Source organism: Mesoplodon bidens (genome assembly GCF_964165515.1).
Source record: "Mesoplodon bidens genome assembly, chromosome: 20".
Classification (NCBI taxonomy): Eukaryota; Metazoa; Chordata; class Mammalia; order Artiodactyla; family Ziphiidae; genus Mesoplodon; species Mesoplodon bidens.
In genome coordinates, this window is record NC_138181.1 from 11,476,143 (window position 1) to 11,493,479 (window position 17,337).

The following is a 17,337-nucleotide window of genomic DNA, read 5'->3' on the forward strand; positions in this document are numbered from 1 at the left end:
TCAGCCCCCGACTTTAAGGGGCAGAACCTGGCAGCCCTCTCCACACACAGCCGTTCCCCACCCCGCCCCGCGTCCCGGCCCTTCCCCACCTCGTGAAATTCAGAACACCAAGAACGGGGGCAGACTGACAACTCACCCACCCACGGACAGACGATCCGAGTTAGGAAAACACACACCCTATTTCAGTATTTCACATGGTTTTTATTACAAAACAAGCGACAAAACAGTTTTAGAAAATTACTTTTTGCTACATACCAAGTAGGAGATCGCTTAAAATGAGAAGCATAAGCGTTTCCATGCACTCAGCTCAGCCTACAGTCAGTGCATTTCACAGCTGAAACGAACTGGTTCAAAACACAGAATCATGCTACACCTTGGGGAGCAGCGGGGGAAGGGGTCAAACAGTATGTTTTGGGGCCAAATATTCGCTTTATTCAAACTCTACCGAGCATGAGTGACTAATTCACTACTGCAGGCAGTAACAGAGAGAAAAAGGGACTAAGGAAAAAAAAGTGACATTGGTAGAAAAGATGTCATAAATCTGTCCATTTCTGACATGTTCAAAGTTTATAAACAAAGCTGATTTGGGAAACTCAGTTTCCAAAACTCTGCTACTTCCTTATGCCTATTTATCTGGTTAACAGTGAAAACAAACATATCGAATCCCACTGCTCAACTACTGAATCTGCCACTTCTTTATTAAGGATCCTTTCAGCCCATATCAGAGCACAGTTACATTCAGGGGGAAAAAAATGAAACAAAAACAAACCACCTTCTGCTTCAAGTGAACTATGAAGTTGGACTCTTTCTCATGGGAGCTCAGCATTCTACTCAAAGACAGATGTGTAACTCTGCACTTTTCACCTGAGATCGCTTTACCTGATGGACACCTTAGTACGATTGTCATCTCACAGAATGCAGAAGGCCAAACTACGTTCACCAGCCATCAGCTAACCCTGAGCAAGCAATTCCTTAACTTTCAAGAACAGTGGACAATAATAGTTCACCTATGGGGAGACACCTGAAATTGTTACACACAGTGGGTCAAGACCACGTCAAAAGTCTTATGAAAACAGCACAACTCAGAGAATGTTTTTATTCCACACACACACACAAAAAATGCAGTACCTTTTTTGGTTCCTTTTTTTTAAAAAACAAAACAAAACAAAAAACAAATTTATTCCATAAACAAATTTATGCACTTAACTACTAATCGATATTGCATCCCCTCCTTGTTTTTTCCATTTGGTTCCATTTTCCACATTTGAAACCAAATGCTTTGGTCGTATATGCACCATCTTTGGCTCACATGTGTAGTGACATTAAGAGGTGTGATGTGAAATTAACCAGAAGCTAAGAAATATGAACACAAAAGGAATTCTGAAATAAGATTTGGCAATGAGAATGCCTCTAAGCTTCATTGAAGATAATTATATTTATCTGGTGTTGGAACTACATTAACAACGCTCTAACTTGGAATTCCCAAGTATCTGCCAACTAGAATCCTTGTTTCCCCTCTATTATGATAATACAATCTGGATTTATAAGTATGTTTAATTTAATACATTCTCAAAATAAACCTTAATGAATAAGAAACAGATCAGCTTACCATAATGGCCAATTAATTTAGCAGTAGTAATCTAGCAGAGAGTTTATTTAAAAGAGGAAGAAATGGGTAGATTTTCACAACTTAAACACCAGGAGATGACATCTTTCCATGCGTTAGGGGATGTTTACAGAGATCTCAAAAGTTCCCAATTTATCTTTGTTAGTTCCGTATCTCTGTGCACTTTCTTTCACCTAGCCAAAGAATTTTCTTGAGGAAAATCTGAAGATGAAACCTGAGACAAAGAACTTTAGGAATTTGTAATGGCTTCTTGAAATCAGGCTACCTGAAGTATGTTGTCACCTTGATCACTCATAAATAAATAATCTCTAAACCAGGGATTTCTAAGGACAAAAGTATACAGGAGGCTGCAGAAAAGAGGGGGAAAAAAGAGAGAGAGAGAAATCTAGAGGAGATTTCCTTTTTTATACCAGGACCACTAGGGCAAACACTTTAAGTGAAAGTTATCTCCAAAGCAGTATGGTCAAGAGTAGTTCTCAACCTGACACAGACTTCAAGGAAACTACACTGCCCGAAACAAACAAACACATTTCCCTCAAGCCACTAAGGATTTTCTGATCATAGTCTCCTCCTCTACTCGTTAATTCTTAATTTAAAGACAAAATTAACTGATCTAGCTGATAAAGAGTTCTAGATAGAACTGAGTTAAGCTCCCTCCCTTTAGGGAACCTTGGTAGCAGTTCACCACATAAGCTGGACAGATAATTTCTCCCAGGGACCCTGGAAATAGGATCTCTTGTCAAATGGAAGAAGGTACATCCTAAAATACGGGATGGGAAATACAATCTATGCTCTTCTACCTGGGAAATCTCTAACCAGCAATGCATAGGCTCTAAATCAATGTTTCTCTGCACAGTTTCTATTTTATTAAAGATATAAATATCTCTCAAGATTATCTTTGTTATCTCCTCACTGGTATGTACATAGAACCTCATCAGATGACAAGATTTCATCATGCAAGTACAGACACGAGGCATCATCCAAAGGGCAACACAAAGAACAGAAAGAAAGCAAATCTGCCAAGGTATACAATATACAGCACTTAAAATTAGACTACTATCGGCCCATGAAAGAAGAGCTGAGAGGCAAGGACCCAAGGTAACCTGTCTTTGCGAAAAGAGACCTTTTCTTCTGTCTGGAAAACACGGATCAAAAATTTTTAGCTGGATGAACTAAACTCCATCTCTTCCCGGCACCTGCTTTAAAGCAACTCTCAAACTCTAAAATACAGATCTGATGTATCACACAAGTGAACTATCATACACTCATCAACCCTCCACACATTCCAAGCAACGCCATATCAAGGGCAATGTCTGTTCTGTTCTCAGCACTGAACACTGATAAACCCATCCTAAGGGCCTGACACAGCAACAGGGTGGGCAGGTCTGTCTCTCACAGTGACAGTATTTGGGGGTCAAAGAGTAATTCCCAAAACTGGCTGATGCACTGGGGTTGGGAGTGCATTCTCCCATTCCTTACAAGAGGTCCCCATTTCTTCCCCTATGGAGGTCCCCACTTCTTCCCCTATGGAGGTCCCTATTTCTTCCCCTATGGAGGTCCCCCGGAGGAGGGGGGAATCTACCCTGGTCGACACTCAGGGCCCCCCCGACCAGCGTCCAGATTTTAACACCTCCCCTCAGAATGTATCCAGGCCAAGCTGGAGCCTGGGTGTCCCCCACCGCCTCCCCCAGTTTCAGCTGGGTTCGTTCCCACCCTCCTACTTCACAGTCAAACTTCAGCCAATGAACAGGACTAGGATAAAACCAGATGACTGGCCTCAAGGTTCTGCGCCCGGCCTGAAAACAAAGGGAAGAAGCTAATAAGACAAGGACAAGGAACTAAAACTTGGTTAGGGATGAAATTGGACTTCCAACCTCCGCTCACCAGGTGGACCATGGAAGAGTCAAAGTAAGAGGCACCCCGCTCTCCACTGAGCAAGCCTACAGGTCTAACCTAGTGACTCTCCCGAATTAAAAACACTGCATTGACTTTAAAAAAAAACAAACAAACAGCTGGGCGCTCCCCTCCCCCAAGAGAGCTCCACAGGGATGTGAGTGCCAGGAAGGCCTCTGACTGTCCTCCAGCAGGTGGAGAAACTGAGTCACGGCCCCTTGGACATCTGAGTCCTCCCCCTCCCTCCTGGGCACTGCGCCTCATCACACATCAGAGGTCCGTATGTTTTCATCATCGAGGTTGAACACAAATGGCTTCTCCTTGGGGTGCTGGGGCTCCGATCTGTGCCTTATCCGGGAGCTGGGCAGCACCCCAGAAGTACTGCTCTCCCCAAGTCGAGGCATGAACAAAGAGTCCTCAGGAGTCTCTTCAGTGGGCAGCAGCTTTTCCCCAGCCTGGGGGACAGGTGTCCAGGGCTGCCAGGAGGAAGCCATGGAGGGGGCTTTGCAGAGGGCCCTTCTCTCCTCCAGAGGCAGCCGCCCTCTGCCCAAGACAGAGTTGGGCCCCCCTGAGAGGCTGGAGCTTCCAGAGCGGGTCAAAGAAATGGATCGAGAAAAGGACATTTCCTACAAAAAGAAAAGGCGGGAAAAAAAGGAAAGTAAGAGTTTTCCTGACAATGTTTATCCCAAGGTCCCAGGAAGAGGACCCCCTCCAGGATCACCACCCTCACAGGCCCAGAGACACGCGTCTACAGAAATTAAATATGGCCAGCGGCATTCACCCCAGAAGGGTCAAGGTCTGCCTGGCAGGGAGATGTGCAGGACACATCAGAAGCTCTGGTTCTCTATCCAACCCTACCTCACCTCCTCCAACTACTGAAAAAAACAAAAAATAAAAATTTGTACCCAAACCAGTCAAAAGAGACAGCCCGGGGCTTCAGCTGCATCTGGGCACCGGGCTGCTTCCCTACGTCACCAAATAAAACCCACCCACTCGGGACAACTCATCACGAGGTTGACAGTGACTGTGAACAGGAAGGAAGTGACTTACTCTGGGGTGGCACTTGAGGGCCTGGACAGCTGCCCCGATCTCCTTAATCCAGCTGTGCATGTCTTCTGGACTGTCTGCCTGCAAAACACCCACCACACTTACAGAGACACGTCTGGCGCTGTGATTTCAGTTTTCACGCCTGTGACTCAATTCTAAGTTCATAAAATCACACCATTAGAGCGGGAAGGGATCTCAGAGACCATCCAGGCCAGTGGCTTTCAGACTTCTGAGGACACTTTTTTTCCCCAGCAAAATCATATTTGTCACCCCATAAATAAAAGGGCTCAAAGTGGGGCAGAGGTCGTGACAGAGGGAGAGCTGAGGCCCATCCCTACTGAAGTCCCTCACCCCCTCTGGAACACAATCGGCCTGGCCTCACCCCCTGTTTTACAGAAAAGGAAAATGAAGCCCAGAAAGCCAGAGCCCAAGGTTTAGGGCTGGTCTAGATTCCAGTTCTCCTGACACCCAGTGCAGTCACCCTTCTACCACAGCTATCCCAACAAATGATCCCACTTTCAGCTCCAGTCCCATTAAAACCAAATCCTCCCAGACAGGTGGTTTCTCCAGGAACAGGGCTTCTCTCAAAGCACAAGTGATCTGGGTCTGTCCTGAGTCCCATCCAGGCCTCAAGAGTTGCCAGACTTGCAGCACCAAGCTCACCAACATGTAGGGAGGGCACAGCCGAGGCCTTAAAAAGTTCTTCCCCCAGAAATACCGAGCAACCCCAGAAGGGGGCAGCAGCGGCTCTGTGAAGAAAGAGGACAATCAGAAGCCAAGCCACAGTACGTAGAGCCCTGGGAATTCTCAGTGCTTTCCAGCTTTACAGGAGTTGAATCCAAGTGAACCTGGCAAACATTTACTGAGGCCTTACTCAGGGTGACACGTGACGTCAGGTACCAGGCACACAGATGGGACCAAGACTGAACGAAGCCTTGACTTCCAGAAACGTTTTATTAACCTCTGTCTGTCACCCTGCACCTTCCCCTGATACAGCCACCCCAAATTACCGGCGTGCACTTGCATGCCCGTGCATACATGAATGCAAACACCACACACGCTGGCCTGCAAAATTCTCCACATCTACCCCTCACTCTCCCCATGCCTAGAATGATTCTTTCTCTTTGCATTATATCAAGGTAATACATGACCAGTCTTTTTAAAACCCTCAAATTTGCAGGCTTACCCCATCCTGTCCCCAAACCAACCCTCCCTGGTTAGGTGTGTGCAGGACACTTACAAGGGGAACAGTTTCACACCCTGGCACGCTGGGCCAAAGAGAGGCAGCAACGGTGCCCCTGGAGAAGACCCCTGTCACGCATCATAGCTGCAAATTCACCTGCCTTCTCTCTTCCCTGGACTTTTCTTTTCCCAGTTACTTGACAACCTGGTGGTTTCCCAGAAAAAGAAATCCATCCCTAGTCTAAAAAGATAACCAGGACACGGTCTCCAAGATTCTTCCAGAAAGTATTTTACTGATAGCAGGGCTAGCTAACCTGTTCCACAAGGAGAACTATTGGGAACAATTAAATGAACTCATTTAGGTAAAGCAGTTTGAAAGTGCCTGATACACAGAAAGGGCTTCACATTAGTCATTGTTTTGTTGTTATTATTATATGAGGGACTCAGATGAAGCCTTAAATTCCAATATGATAAATATGTTTGCTGCCTTCTCCCTACAACTTTTTAATTTCATTTTCTTCATACTCAAACTGTGGATAATTCTTACCTAAAGGATAAAATTGTTGGGATCAAATAAGATACCATACTTTTTCTTAATATGCTTGTTTATCAGCCCCATAAAATGGCTTACAGACGGGAGGGTGACCAGGTCTTCACTGCCTACCTGGTTTCTATTGTATTCCTTTCAGCCTTCTTAAGGGTTTCTGTACACATGTCTATATTTCTTGAAGTCTCTCAGATTCCTTGGGTTGTTTGAAAAGATATTAATAATTATTTCTATTATAAATAACGTTATCCATAAATGCTAATGTCTATTTCTACAGTTAGGAAATTTAAAGTAAAACTGTATTATATCTCAATTCACCTTAGCTGTATTGCTTTCCTCTGGATAAAGTGACCAATTATACATTGTATTTTCCAATCTCAGTTTCAAAAGAATACTTTGCTTATTAAAAAAGTTTTCAACTGTAAGCAGAGTAATATTACAGCATGCTTCTTAATTTATGTAGAAAGTCATATTCAAATTCTTAATTACTTCACTAGTCAATTACATTATAGAGATGACCCTGGAAACAAAAAGTAATGTAGAAGGCAGCAAGTTGCAACTCGGGGGGGTGGGGGCGGGGGCAGGGGTGCGTTTATCAAGTCAATATGGAAAGAGCCTCTGCATGTAAATTATTGTCATTGTCAAGTAAACTAAAATAATATGAGCAAAAGATAATTAAAGGGAACTTCTGTAAAAAAAAAAAAAAAAAAAAACCCAAATAAGATAACATATTTGGGGGAGAAGAAAGGCGATTTTGAATTGGAATGAGACGGTGGCAATTAAATTGTCCATCAGCAGAAAAGCATTTCTTCCAGATTTCCCTTCTAGGGGAACAGAAGTTGATTTGGTGGGGAAATGTGAGAAGACAGAGGGAAAGATGGGGATGGGAGCTAAAGGAGAGACAAAGGTCTCCCGCATCACACAGGAGATGGAACATTTTCATTAAACAGATTGCAAGACCCCCATGATGAGAGTCCAATAGTCAGTTTCCAGGGCTTTTTAAGCTACTTTTAGTCCTTTTATCACCATAGCAAAGAACGCCCCGCCCACAGGCCACAGACCACCTATCTGACTGTCCTTGGAGACAGAAAACAAACACTCACTCCTTCTCTAGGAGCAATCACTCAACCAGCCCAGGTGTGCTCACCCCAGCCCCACTTAGCAAGAAATCCTGAATCAGAGAACACTGGGAATCACCTGACTTAACAGCTGGAAACTCAAACACAAGAATCCAGATCCTCTAAAATTCGTTCAGATCATTTCCAATTCTCTAATATAAACAATACTGCTATTCACATCTTTGTGTATAAAGCTTTTTTCATACTTAAGATTCTTCAGCTCCCAGGGAAAGTTGCTGAAGAGTATGCATGCTTTTTTGGGGGTGGGTGGCCACACCACATGGCATGTGGGATCTTGGTTCCCGGGATCGAACCCACGCCCCCTGCAGTGGAACTGCAGAGTCTTAACCACTGGACCGCAGGGAAAGTCCCAGAGTATCTATGCTTTTAAGGCTCTTCTTATATATGGCCAGAGTGATTTCTAGTTAATAATATAGATTTCATTTAAACATATATATATATATATGTATGTATATTACATGCACCCTTGTTAGAATTAAATATTACAGTTAAAAAACGTTTTTTAATTTTTTGGCCACAATGCGTGGCTTGCAGGATCTTAGTTCCCCAACAAGGGATGGAACCTGGGCCCACGGCAGTGAAAGCGTGGAGTCCTAAACACTGGACTGCCATGTTTCCCAAACCTTTCATTTTTTATTTTTTTTTAAATATTACAATTTTTTAAATCTTTGCTAATATGATGGGAAAAACAATTAAATCTCTTTCTTAAAACATTTAGTATTTGAGACAGAAATTGTTTGCTAATTACATTTCTTCCCTAATGCTCTAATTCCGTTTAAGGACATTTTTCTGTCAGATAACCTAGGTAGTGAACCCAGCCATGAGGATAATAAACAGTAGTAAACATTATTTTAATGTTCACTAATGTTTAAAACATTATTCAAGGGGCTTCCCTGGTGGCGCAGTGGTTAAGAATCCGCCTGCCAATGCAAGGAACACGGGTTCGAGCCCTGGTCTGGGAAGATCCCACATGCAGCGGAGCAACTAAGCCCCTGCACCACAACTACTGAGCCTGCTCTCCAGAGCCCTTGAGCCACAGCTACTGAGCCCACATGCCACAACTATTGAAGCCTGCGCGCCTAGAGCCCGTGTTCCGCAACAAGAGAAGCCACCGCAATAAGAAGCACACACACCGCAATGAAGAGTGGCCCCCGCGCGCCGCAACTAGAGAAAGCCCGTGCGCAGCAACGAACACCAAACGCGGCCAAAAATAAATAAATAAAATAAATAAATTTATTTAAAAATATATATATTATTCAAAGAGAAAAGCAGATACTGATCCCACATGAGAAGAAATAGGATATTACGTTACTGAGATCACAGTTTAAATCTCTATCAGTAGTTTTAAGAACTGGATTCCACTGGCAACAGAAATTAAGTGAAACCTCAAAAATTATATGCAAAAATTACAGTGTATGTGTATATCTATCTTTTATGGAAAGCCTGTGCTTAGCTTTCATCAAAAACTCAAAAATATCTTAAAACCACATCACAAAGGTAGCTCCATGAACCAGTAAAACACAGAGCTGAAATCCACCCACCCTGTGGTGAATTACTAAGAGACCAAAAAAAAAAGCCTTGAAACTCAATAGAACAAGAAGGGAAGTGCCAAGCTTATACCTTCGTCTCTTCCCGGTCTGCTTAAGTGTGTACATGTTTATGGTGCTTGGTTCAAAAGGAAAAGTAGGGTTTCTGTCCTTGAGGGCAGTTTTTGAGGTGAGAGGAACAAAGGGTATTAAATGCGTCACTGCAGTCTGTGGTTTTACTGCAGTCCGATGAGCTCTGATTATCTGGTATGAGACCGGTATCATAACACTTGCAATGGTTTCAAGCACTGAGTTCTAATGGGCCATCAATAAAAGGGTTCCCATATGTACCTCTGGTTACTTCCACTGCAGCTGTCCAAAAGTTTTAGCCATCTCCTTCTTAATCTCATTCCCAACTTCTGCAGCCCTCCCTTTCCAACAAGCTAATAACCCCTACCTCTCCCCAAGAACCAATCCCACCTTTAGATACAGCCCTGCCACGTATGATCCATTCAAAGTGCAAAACTGACCAATGGATTTTAATGTAAGAGTATGAAAGTTTATTGATAGCAGCTTCTGATTCCACACAGCACCTAAACATTAAGAAACTACGATTTGTCAAGTTTCAGTATAGAATCAAAGAAGATCCACAATTATCTGAAAGAGCTATTAAAATATCCCTTTACTCCAAATACATGTCTCTGCGGGGCCAGATTTTCTTCATACTCTTCCATCAAAACAACATATGGCCACAGACTGAGTGCAGAAGCAGATATGAGAATCCTGCTGTCTTCTAATAAACCAGCCATTAAAGAGATTTGCAAAACTATATTTTAAAAAATGCTACCCCTGTTGCTTTTTTGTTTTAGAAAGCGTTATTTTTCATTAAATGTTACTTGTGTTAACATAAACGAGTTTATAGTTGTTGTTTTTAAATGAATAAATACATAGACTTAAAGAGTTTTAATCTCTACTCTTCTCCAACCTTCTGAGTTTTGGTGCTATATACAGATTTGTCCATTTGCTCATTTATTTATTCAGGGGGATGTGAGTGTTCTTTTATCCTAGAAATGTGGGAGCAGATGGCAAAGTAGGACAGAAATGATGATGAGGCCCTGGTCAATGTGCAGACACTCGTGCCAATGATGCAGTGTCTTCTGAACTTTTTTTTTTTTTTTTTGGTTGGCGTTCATGTTTCCCAAATCACTATCTCCAGTCCAAGGCTCTGTTCTAGACTCTTAACCAGAGCATAATCGCTCCCTTCACCCCACATCCAATCAACTCTCAAGTCCTGGAAAGGACTTATCAGTAGCTTCAAATGTTTCCACTTTTCTCCATCCATCCAAGTTCAGGCTTCCTTTATCCCTCACTGAAACCATTACAGCAGCCTTCCCACTGATCTCCCTGGCTCCCGTCTAACCCTTTTCTCACCTGTCCCCTACACTGCACCGCACATCACCGCCAGCATCCCATCAACAGGACCAGGACTGAGGGCTCTCATCTCCACTTTACAGATGAGGAAAACAAGGCTCTTAGGTCACTTGCCCAAGTGGGATTTTTAGGAGGCAGATCTGGTTGGGTCACTCCCCTAGCTTAACCTCCAAGGACCCTAACTCCCAGGATAAAATACAAGCTCCTGAACAAGGCCCACAGGCCACGGGCCCTCCATATCAGCTTCCCAGCACCTGTGCCCCTTTCATCTCCAAGCTTTTTTAACCCCTGTTGTTTGCTGTTCCCTCTGCCTGGGCCACTCTTCCTCCAAGGGTTTGGCTTCGGTGTATCTTCCTTCAGGAAACCTCCCTTGACTCCCTGCGACTGGGGGAGGTACCCTTCTTGGGAGTTCCCAGGGCAACCACTACTCACTCTAAGGGTAGCCCTTCTTACACTGCTCTCTTGTTTTGTTTTTTTGTTGTTTTATTCCCCCACCCCCATGAGTGAGGTTGTTTCATACTTGTAACACATTTAGGTTCTTTGGTCATATTCTGCATGCCATGCTAGGATCACCTGACCTCCTAAATCATTTTTTAAATTTGCATATATTAAAGGTTTATGCTCTGTGCTGTGACATTCAGTTTCACGCATCTGCCACTGCTGCATCACACAGGACGGTTTCACTGCCCCGAAAGCTCCCCTGCGTTCATCTCTCCAACACGCCCTCCCCACCTCAGCACACTGTTCTAACTGCCTGTTTACCTGACTATCTCCCTCTCGGGTTCAGGATCCGCTCTGTTCAATGCGGGGTCCCCAGGATGAGGCAACGCCCCATCTGTCAAGTCCAAGAACTGGAAACTCTTTTGGAGCACCGACAGCTCAAACGTGTCCCTGAACGGCCGTGGAGGCTGCTCTAGGGCCCCAGCAGCACTTTTCCACAGCTCTTCCCAGATGCTTGTCTAAATGAACGGGACACACAGATGCCTCAGGTTGCTAGCATGTCTGCTGGGCTCAGGAAGGGGGAACCGCTCAGAGGGACCTGCTGCTCACGAAATGGGTGAGGGTCGACCTCACGAAAGGGAGGGTGTTGAGTGGGGAGCGCACGGGGAACCCTGAGCAGCTTTGGTCGGGGAGCCCCACATTTCAACCAACACACTCCATGGCAGTCTTGGCGCTAGACGGGCACCATCACCGCAAGGCTGCAGGCATCAAGGCACGCTCTGTGGACGGCTAGGCAGGCTGCAGCAAGGACTTGGCCTTGAAAGTCTAGGCCATGCTAGAGGCTAGAAATCTGCCTTTCTAGCTCCTATGATTTGAGAAGGAGTTGGGAGAACTCCAAGGCTGTGGGTGGAGGGGAGATGCTTCTGAGAGCTGAACCGTCGGAGCCCAAACAATGGCTTTCTCTGTGCAGCTGGCTGTGCACCTGGTGCCCGCACAGGGCCCTCTGTGCTTTTGTCCTTCCGCACACAGTGCTGTCCACACATAGACGGGGCTTATAAATACCCTCCAAGGGAGAAGTGAAACCACTGACCAGTTCTCCTTTTCTCGGCTGAGCTGGCGCCCAGCAGCTACGAGCAGCTGGTACCAACTCACATTCCCCAGTGCAGCGGCTCAACCCGTTCTTATTATTTTACGGTTGGGAAGCTTTTGGCAAACATCCTGTTTAGAATAAAACGGGACTCGGACTGACTATCGGGGGCTAAATTTACCACCAAGAAACTTCGAACAAAATAAAAGAGAAAGCAAAGGGAAAGGCAGGCCTACAAGTGCACCATCCACAGAGAAGAAACGTCAGCGTCTCCTGGCAGCGAGCTTTTTACCTGCACGTAGAAGGTCCTGGAGCTGGTTATGATTTCAAACAGGTTGTCTCTCATCAGCAGATCACTAGACAGAGAAAGAGGTAGAAAGTTATCAGGCATGCTGGTCACCCGTTGAGGACCTGATTCACCCTGAGGCAGGTACCTGTGGCCCCTACCCTAAAAAGGGGGTCACAGGCCATTCCTCCTGCTCCCCTGCCTCAGAAGGCATTACAGGGCTTCCTCTAGCTTCACTTCCTGGAGGGTCTCAAGTGGTTTAACCATCCCCATGGATCCCCCTCCCCAGTGCACATCACCACCAGTTCTAACAGGACAAAGCTCCTTGGCCTCCAAAACCTCCTGCCTCACATGCACCACACCCCACACCGTCTACGACTGTGTGCTTCTGTAGTGGCTCAGATGTACTGATACAAAGTGCTTGGTGAGAAGTACTGTTTCAAGTGTTTTTATTTGAGGGTCAAGTAGATGAAAATTTTATTGTTTTTATATATATACACAAGCACACACTGTTCTATGTCCATTATGCTCCATTAAATATATATTTTTACATACATATATATTATTGAGAGATGGACATACAACAGTATATTTGTAAGATAAAAAACAGTATATTCATTTCAGGTGTACAGCATGATTTGATATTTGTATACACTGCAAATGATCACTGTCTCGTACGTAACACTCAAATTTTTTTTCTTGTATCTTTCGACCCCCTTCACCCATTTCGGCCACTCCCCACCCTCCGCCTCTGACAGCCACCAATCTGTTCTTTGTGGGTTTTTTGTTTTGTTTTGTTTTGTTTTGTTTTTGCGGTACGCGGGCCTCTCACTGTCGCGGCCTCTCCCGTTGCGGAGCACAGGCTCCGGACGCGCAGGCTCAGCGGCCATGGCTCACGGGCCCAGCCGCTCCGCGGCATGTGGGATCTTCCCGGACCAAGGCACGAACCCGTGTCCCCTGCATCGGCAGGCGGACTCTCAACCACTGCACCACCAGGGAAGCCCTTCCTTGTGTTTTTTAATGTGTTATTTCATCCGATCTTCCCAACAATCCAAGGAGGCAATAAGACTTTCCCCACTTTATGGATGGGGAAACCCAGGCTCAGAGAGGTTCCATGATTTGTCCATGGCACCGGAGTAAGGAACCGGCAGAGCCAGGATTTGAAACCGGGTCCGACTCCAGAGTCTACACTCTCAGTTACTCCACTACCAGGTGCCTCTCCTAAGGGACCTGAATCTCTTATTTCCAAAGCCTTTCTCCACCCACACAGCAACTGCATCAGCTTCACTAAATCCCTGCTCTCAGAAGGGGACTAGATGCTCTAGAGGAAAAAGGGAAGGAGAGAGTAGACCACTTGAGGATGCTTCAAATTGGGTGTGAGGTTTGGAAGAGGGACCCTACTTCCGCAAGGAAGAAGGCGAGAGGTAGCTGATGCTCAGCCACAAACCTCCAATCAGCCGGAATTATTTGCAGGGTGAAATGCCTGCTCTGTGTATCCAGTCACCGTGGGGAACATATAAGGAGTAAAAGATCTAATTCCTTCCCCATGAAAGAACATAAAAAAGCAAAACTATACTGTCAGATGTTAGACTGCATGTTATATGCCAAGAGTTAGAATAATTCCAAGAAAGGACTAATCACAGGGGGACTTCCCCGGTGGTCCAGTGGTTAAGACTCTGCACTTCCACTGCAGGGAGCCCCGGATTTGATCCCTGGTTGAGGAACTAAGATCCTACGTGCCATGTGGTGTGGTCAAAAAATTAAAAAAAAAAAAAAAGAAAGAAAGAAAGAAAAAGAAAGAAAGGACTGATCACAGGCAGGGCTGGCTTCAGGAATCAGGACTTGGAAGGAAACGGCAGGTGCGCTGCCAGTGACACGGTCACCTGGGCAAAGGAGGAGCATGAGACTAAAGACCCACATGGGCGGGGACAGCAATCAGGGGTCAGACAGACCTGGGGACCCAATCCTGACTCCACTGGGCAAAGGTATTTTAGGAATATTTTTAAAACTTTGTGAGCCTTTCTACCCCAACTGTAAAATGGAAATCAGAAGCCCTCCTCTGCCAAGCTTCTTACCACAAAGATCAGTTATAAGTTATATAAGGCATCTCGTAAGTTATATGAGGCACCTGGTACAATGAATGTCACATACTGGCCATTTGAAATGCATTTCATTAGCTATTATAATTCCTTTCTGAGTATCTGAGTGGAGATGGCTCTTCTTTCTGGATAAGATGCTTTAACCTTTTAAACTATTCATGCGCATACAGCACAATCATGTAATCTACTACAGAGGAGGTAAAAGCAAAACAGGGAGGAAATCCCCACCCTTTTCATACCTACTTCTCAGGCTACATGTTGCCTTTGAATTCAACTCAATTCAATTCAACAAAACGTTAACTGACTACTCAGATGCCCTAACCCCCGTGACTGGGTTTGGGAGACCCCAGTCTCACAGGCCTGGAACCTGCAGGGCCTCGGCAACTTCCTTCCCCGAGGATCTTCAACTCCCTCAAGTCTTTTCCTCGGAGTTCAGTCTGACTCTGGCTCAGGCAAAGTGCAAAGCGCTCTTAGGAACAAACATTATCTGGGTTCCCTAAGCTGCCCCAATACGCCCATCAACCTGCACGGGCCTCCAGGGTCAGGAACAAGCCCCATCTCTCCTCCACCGTCACCTCTGGAGCCACACTTCTGCAACTTCCATCTGTAGCACCTTTCACGAATGATAATTTGTCGGTGGGAACTTCCCTCATCTTCCACACTCTGCAACTGCCGTTTGCAAGGCTCACAACAGTCCCTGCTTCCTTGGGCCACAACACACCTCGTTTTCATGCAAGACCCTCCCATGCCTTCATGTGAGAACAGTCAGTCTGCTGCTAACAGCTTCCCTGGGGACGCAGGCTCTGCATGCACAGTCCGTGGGACGGAGATTCAAAATAATACCCCTACAGACTGCAGACTGAGGGCCAAATGAGGACTGCTAGATGCCCGGATGCCCTTGGGTCTCTAAAGTTTGGTTCCAGGGGCACCTGTATGGGTGTTGGATATAGGAGAGCCCTCGAAGAGGCCCCAGGTCCCAAACTCGTCCTATGCTCTGTGGCACTGGAAACGGTGACCATTTCCTAGTGGAAACAGGAACACGTTAAAAATACTTCCTCGTCCTGCCCAAGAGCATTGCTGTGAATCATCCTCATGTTAAGAAGACATCAGGGACTTTGTCCAAATGAGGAGAGGAAAAAGGCACAGCAAGTTCAGGGCAGAGGCACTGGCATAAACAGGGCTCTGAGCAGATGCACTGAAAAGCAAGTGACGAAGGGCACAGTCCCCCTCCACCTCTGAGCCCAGTCCTCCTGTGAGATGAGCAGCTGACACCTGAGAAGGACCTCTCCTTTGTTCTGTATGCTTTCTTTTTCTCCATCAGAAAAGTATCCCATAGGCTCATTTCAGGAGTGAGTAAGGGGAATGGGAAGATAGGTTTGCCCAGCGCCATTTCACAGCTGCGGCAGCTTGGATGTGGAGAGTCAGCCACAGATGTCAAGGAGACAACATCTTCCTGCTCTTGGAAGAAGGTTCTGGTATAGAGCCTCAGAAGGGGAGTAACAGAAGAGTTAAGGCTGAGACGAAGTGAGAGAGTGGCACGGACTTACATAGACTACCGTAAAAGAGATATCTAGTGGGAAGCAGCCGCACAGCACAGGGAGATCAGCTCGGTGCTTTGTGACCACCTAGAGGGGTGGGATGGGGAGGGTGGGAGGGAGACACAAGAGGGAAGGGATATGGGGGTATATGTATAGCTGATTCACTTGTTATCCAGCAGAAACTAACACACCATTGTAAAGCAATTATACTCCAATAAAGATGTTAAAAAAATAAAAAAGAGTTAAGAGGGCACACGGAGTTCTGACCAGAGAAGAGTAAGCAGGGACAATTACCCAGACTTGACCAGACACTCGTGGGTCTTGAGAACATCCTTGAGGAATATGGTACGCAGTGGTTCTCGGTCCTGGGGGGAAACAGAGAGACAGTGCATGAGGCTGTCAGCCCAACGCCCAGACCAGGCAGCCATCATCATCAGAGATGACTGGCTAAAACCAGGTGGCAAACAAGACAAGGTCTCAAAATAATCAAGAGAGGAAAGAAATCTAAGAAGATGCTCTGTGGCCCTGACCACGAAGGCAGGGAGTTAAGGCCACTTTACATCACCGTGAAGATGCGCACACCAGGCGGACGGAGGTTAGGCACAGGCACCCCCGGAGTCTGTGTGCCCACATCTCTGCTCAGACACACACACGTGGGTGTGACTCCTGTGCCTCTGCCCTCACAGCCCCTCAGGCGGGCCCCAGAGTGACTACAAACCTGCTCACACTTGAAGTAGCAGATGGTGAAGTCGTCCAGCGCAAAGAAGCGCCGTTTCCAGCTCTTGCGCTGAAATAAAGGGTAAAGAGCAGGATGTTACAAGAGTTCCCAGCATTTCCGGGGGTTCGTTCTGGTTCTAAGCTCCTGGGGATCCCGCCCCACCGAAGCCAGGCTCCCACGCTGGGGGTCAGGGGCAAGGACTTCTTCTCATGGGGCGACTCCTCGGATCACCTCGAGCTGCGGGGCGGGAGTTCTCCCCACCCCAGCCTCTCCCTGGTTTGGGCGGTTTGGGCGTGGCTGGTTCCACGCTCCTCCTTGCAAACTGCCCTCCCCTCTGCCTCGCCCACACCCACTGCTCCCGGGGCCCCCAGAACCCCTCCCAGCCCCCGCATGGACACTCACCACATTCCCTTGCTTCACACAATAGCCGCTCTTAATGAGGGGGGGGCCGGTGGGGACACGGCAGCCTGTCGTGGGGATGTAACTCTGAGACCTTCGAAGGATGGCGTGGGAGCCGGGCTCACTCCCTTCCTGCCCATCCCCACCGTTCTACAAGGAAACAGCTGCAGGGTTAGCGCCTCCCCCTCCTGACGCAGCCACACCCCTGACCCCACCCTCTCCGGCCAATCATCTCTTCCTCTTGGGCCAGGATGGCAGTCGAGTGAGAAATAAACCAGATGGGTAAGCTGGGGCGAAGTGAGAGAGTGGCATGCACTTATATACACTACCAACTGTAAAACAGATAGCTAGTGGGGAGCTGCCGCATGGCACAGGGA

General features: G+C 46.5%; 1 protein-coding gene across 4 annotated transcripts in view; it reads right to left on the reverse strand.

Moving 5' to 3' along the window:
* Positions 1-186: 186 nt before the first annotated feature.
* The window catches only part of PLEKHA2 (pleckstrin homology domain containing A2), a 56,204-nt gene continuing 39,053 nt past the window's right edge, over positions 187-17,337 (reverse strand). For all 4 annotated transcript variants that reach the window (XM_081220894.1, XM_081220893.1, XM_081220895.1 and 1 more), the window contains 6 exons: positions 16,964-17,110; positions 16,562-16,630; positions 16,138-16,208; positions 12,213-12,276; positions 4,571-4,648; positions 187-4,146 (listed from right to left, as the gene is read on the reverse strand). In XM_081220894.1, coding sequence (XP_081077020.1) covers positions 3,784-4,146; positions 4,571-4,648; positions 12,213-12,276; positions 16,138-16,208; positions 16,562-16,630; positions 16,964-17,110 — 792 coding nt within the window. In that variant the 3' untranslated portion in view covers positions 187-3,783. The remainder of the gene's footprint in view (positions 4,147-4,570; positions 4,649-12,212; positions 12,277-16,137; positions 16,209-16,561; positions 16,631-16,963; positions 17,111-17,337) is intronic.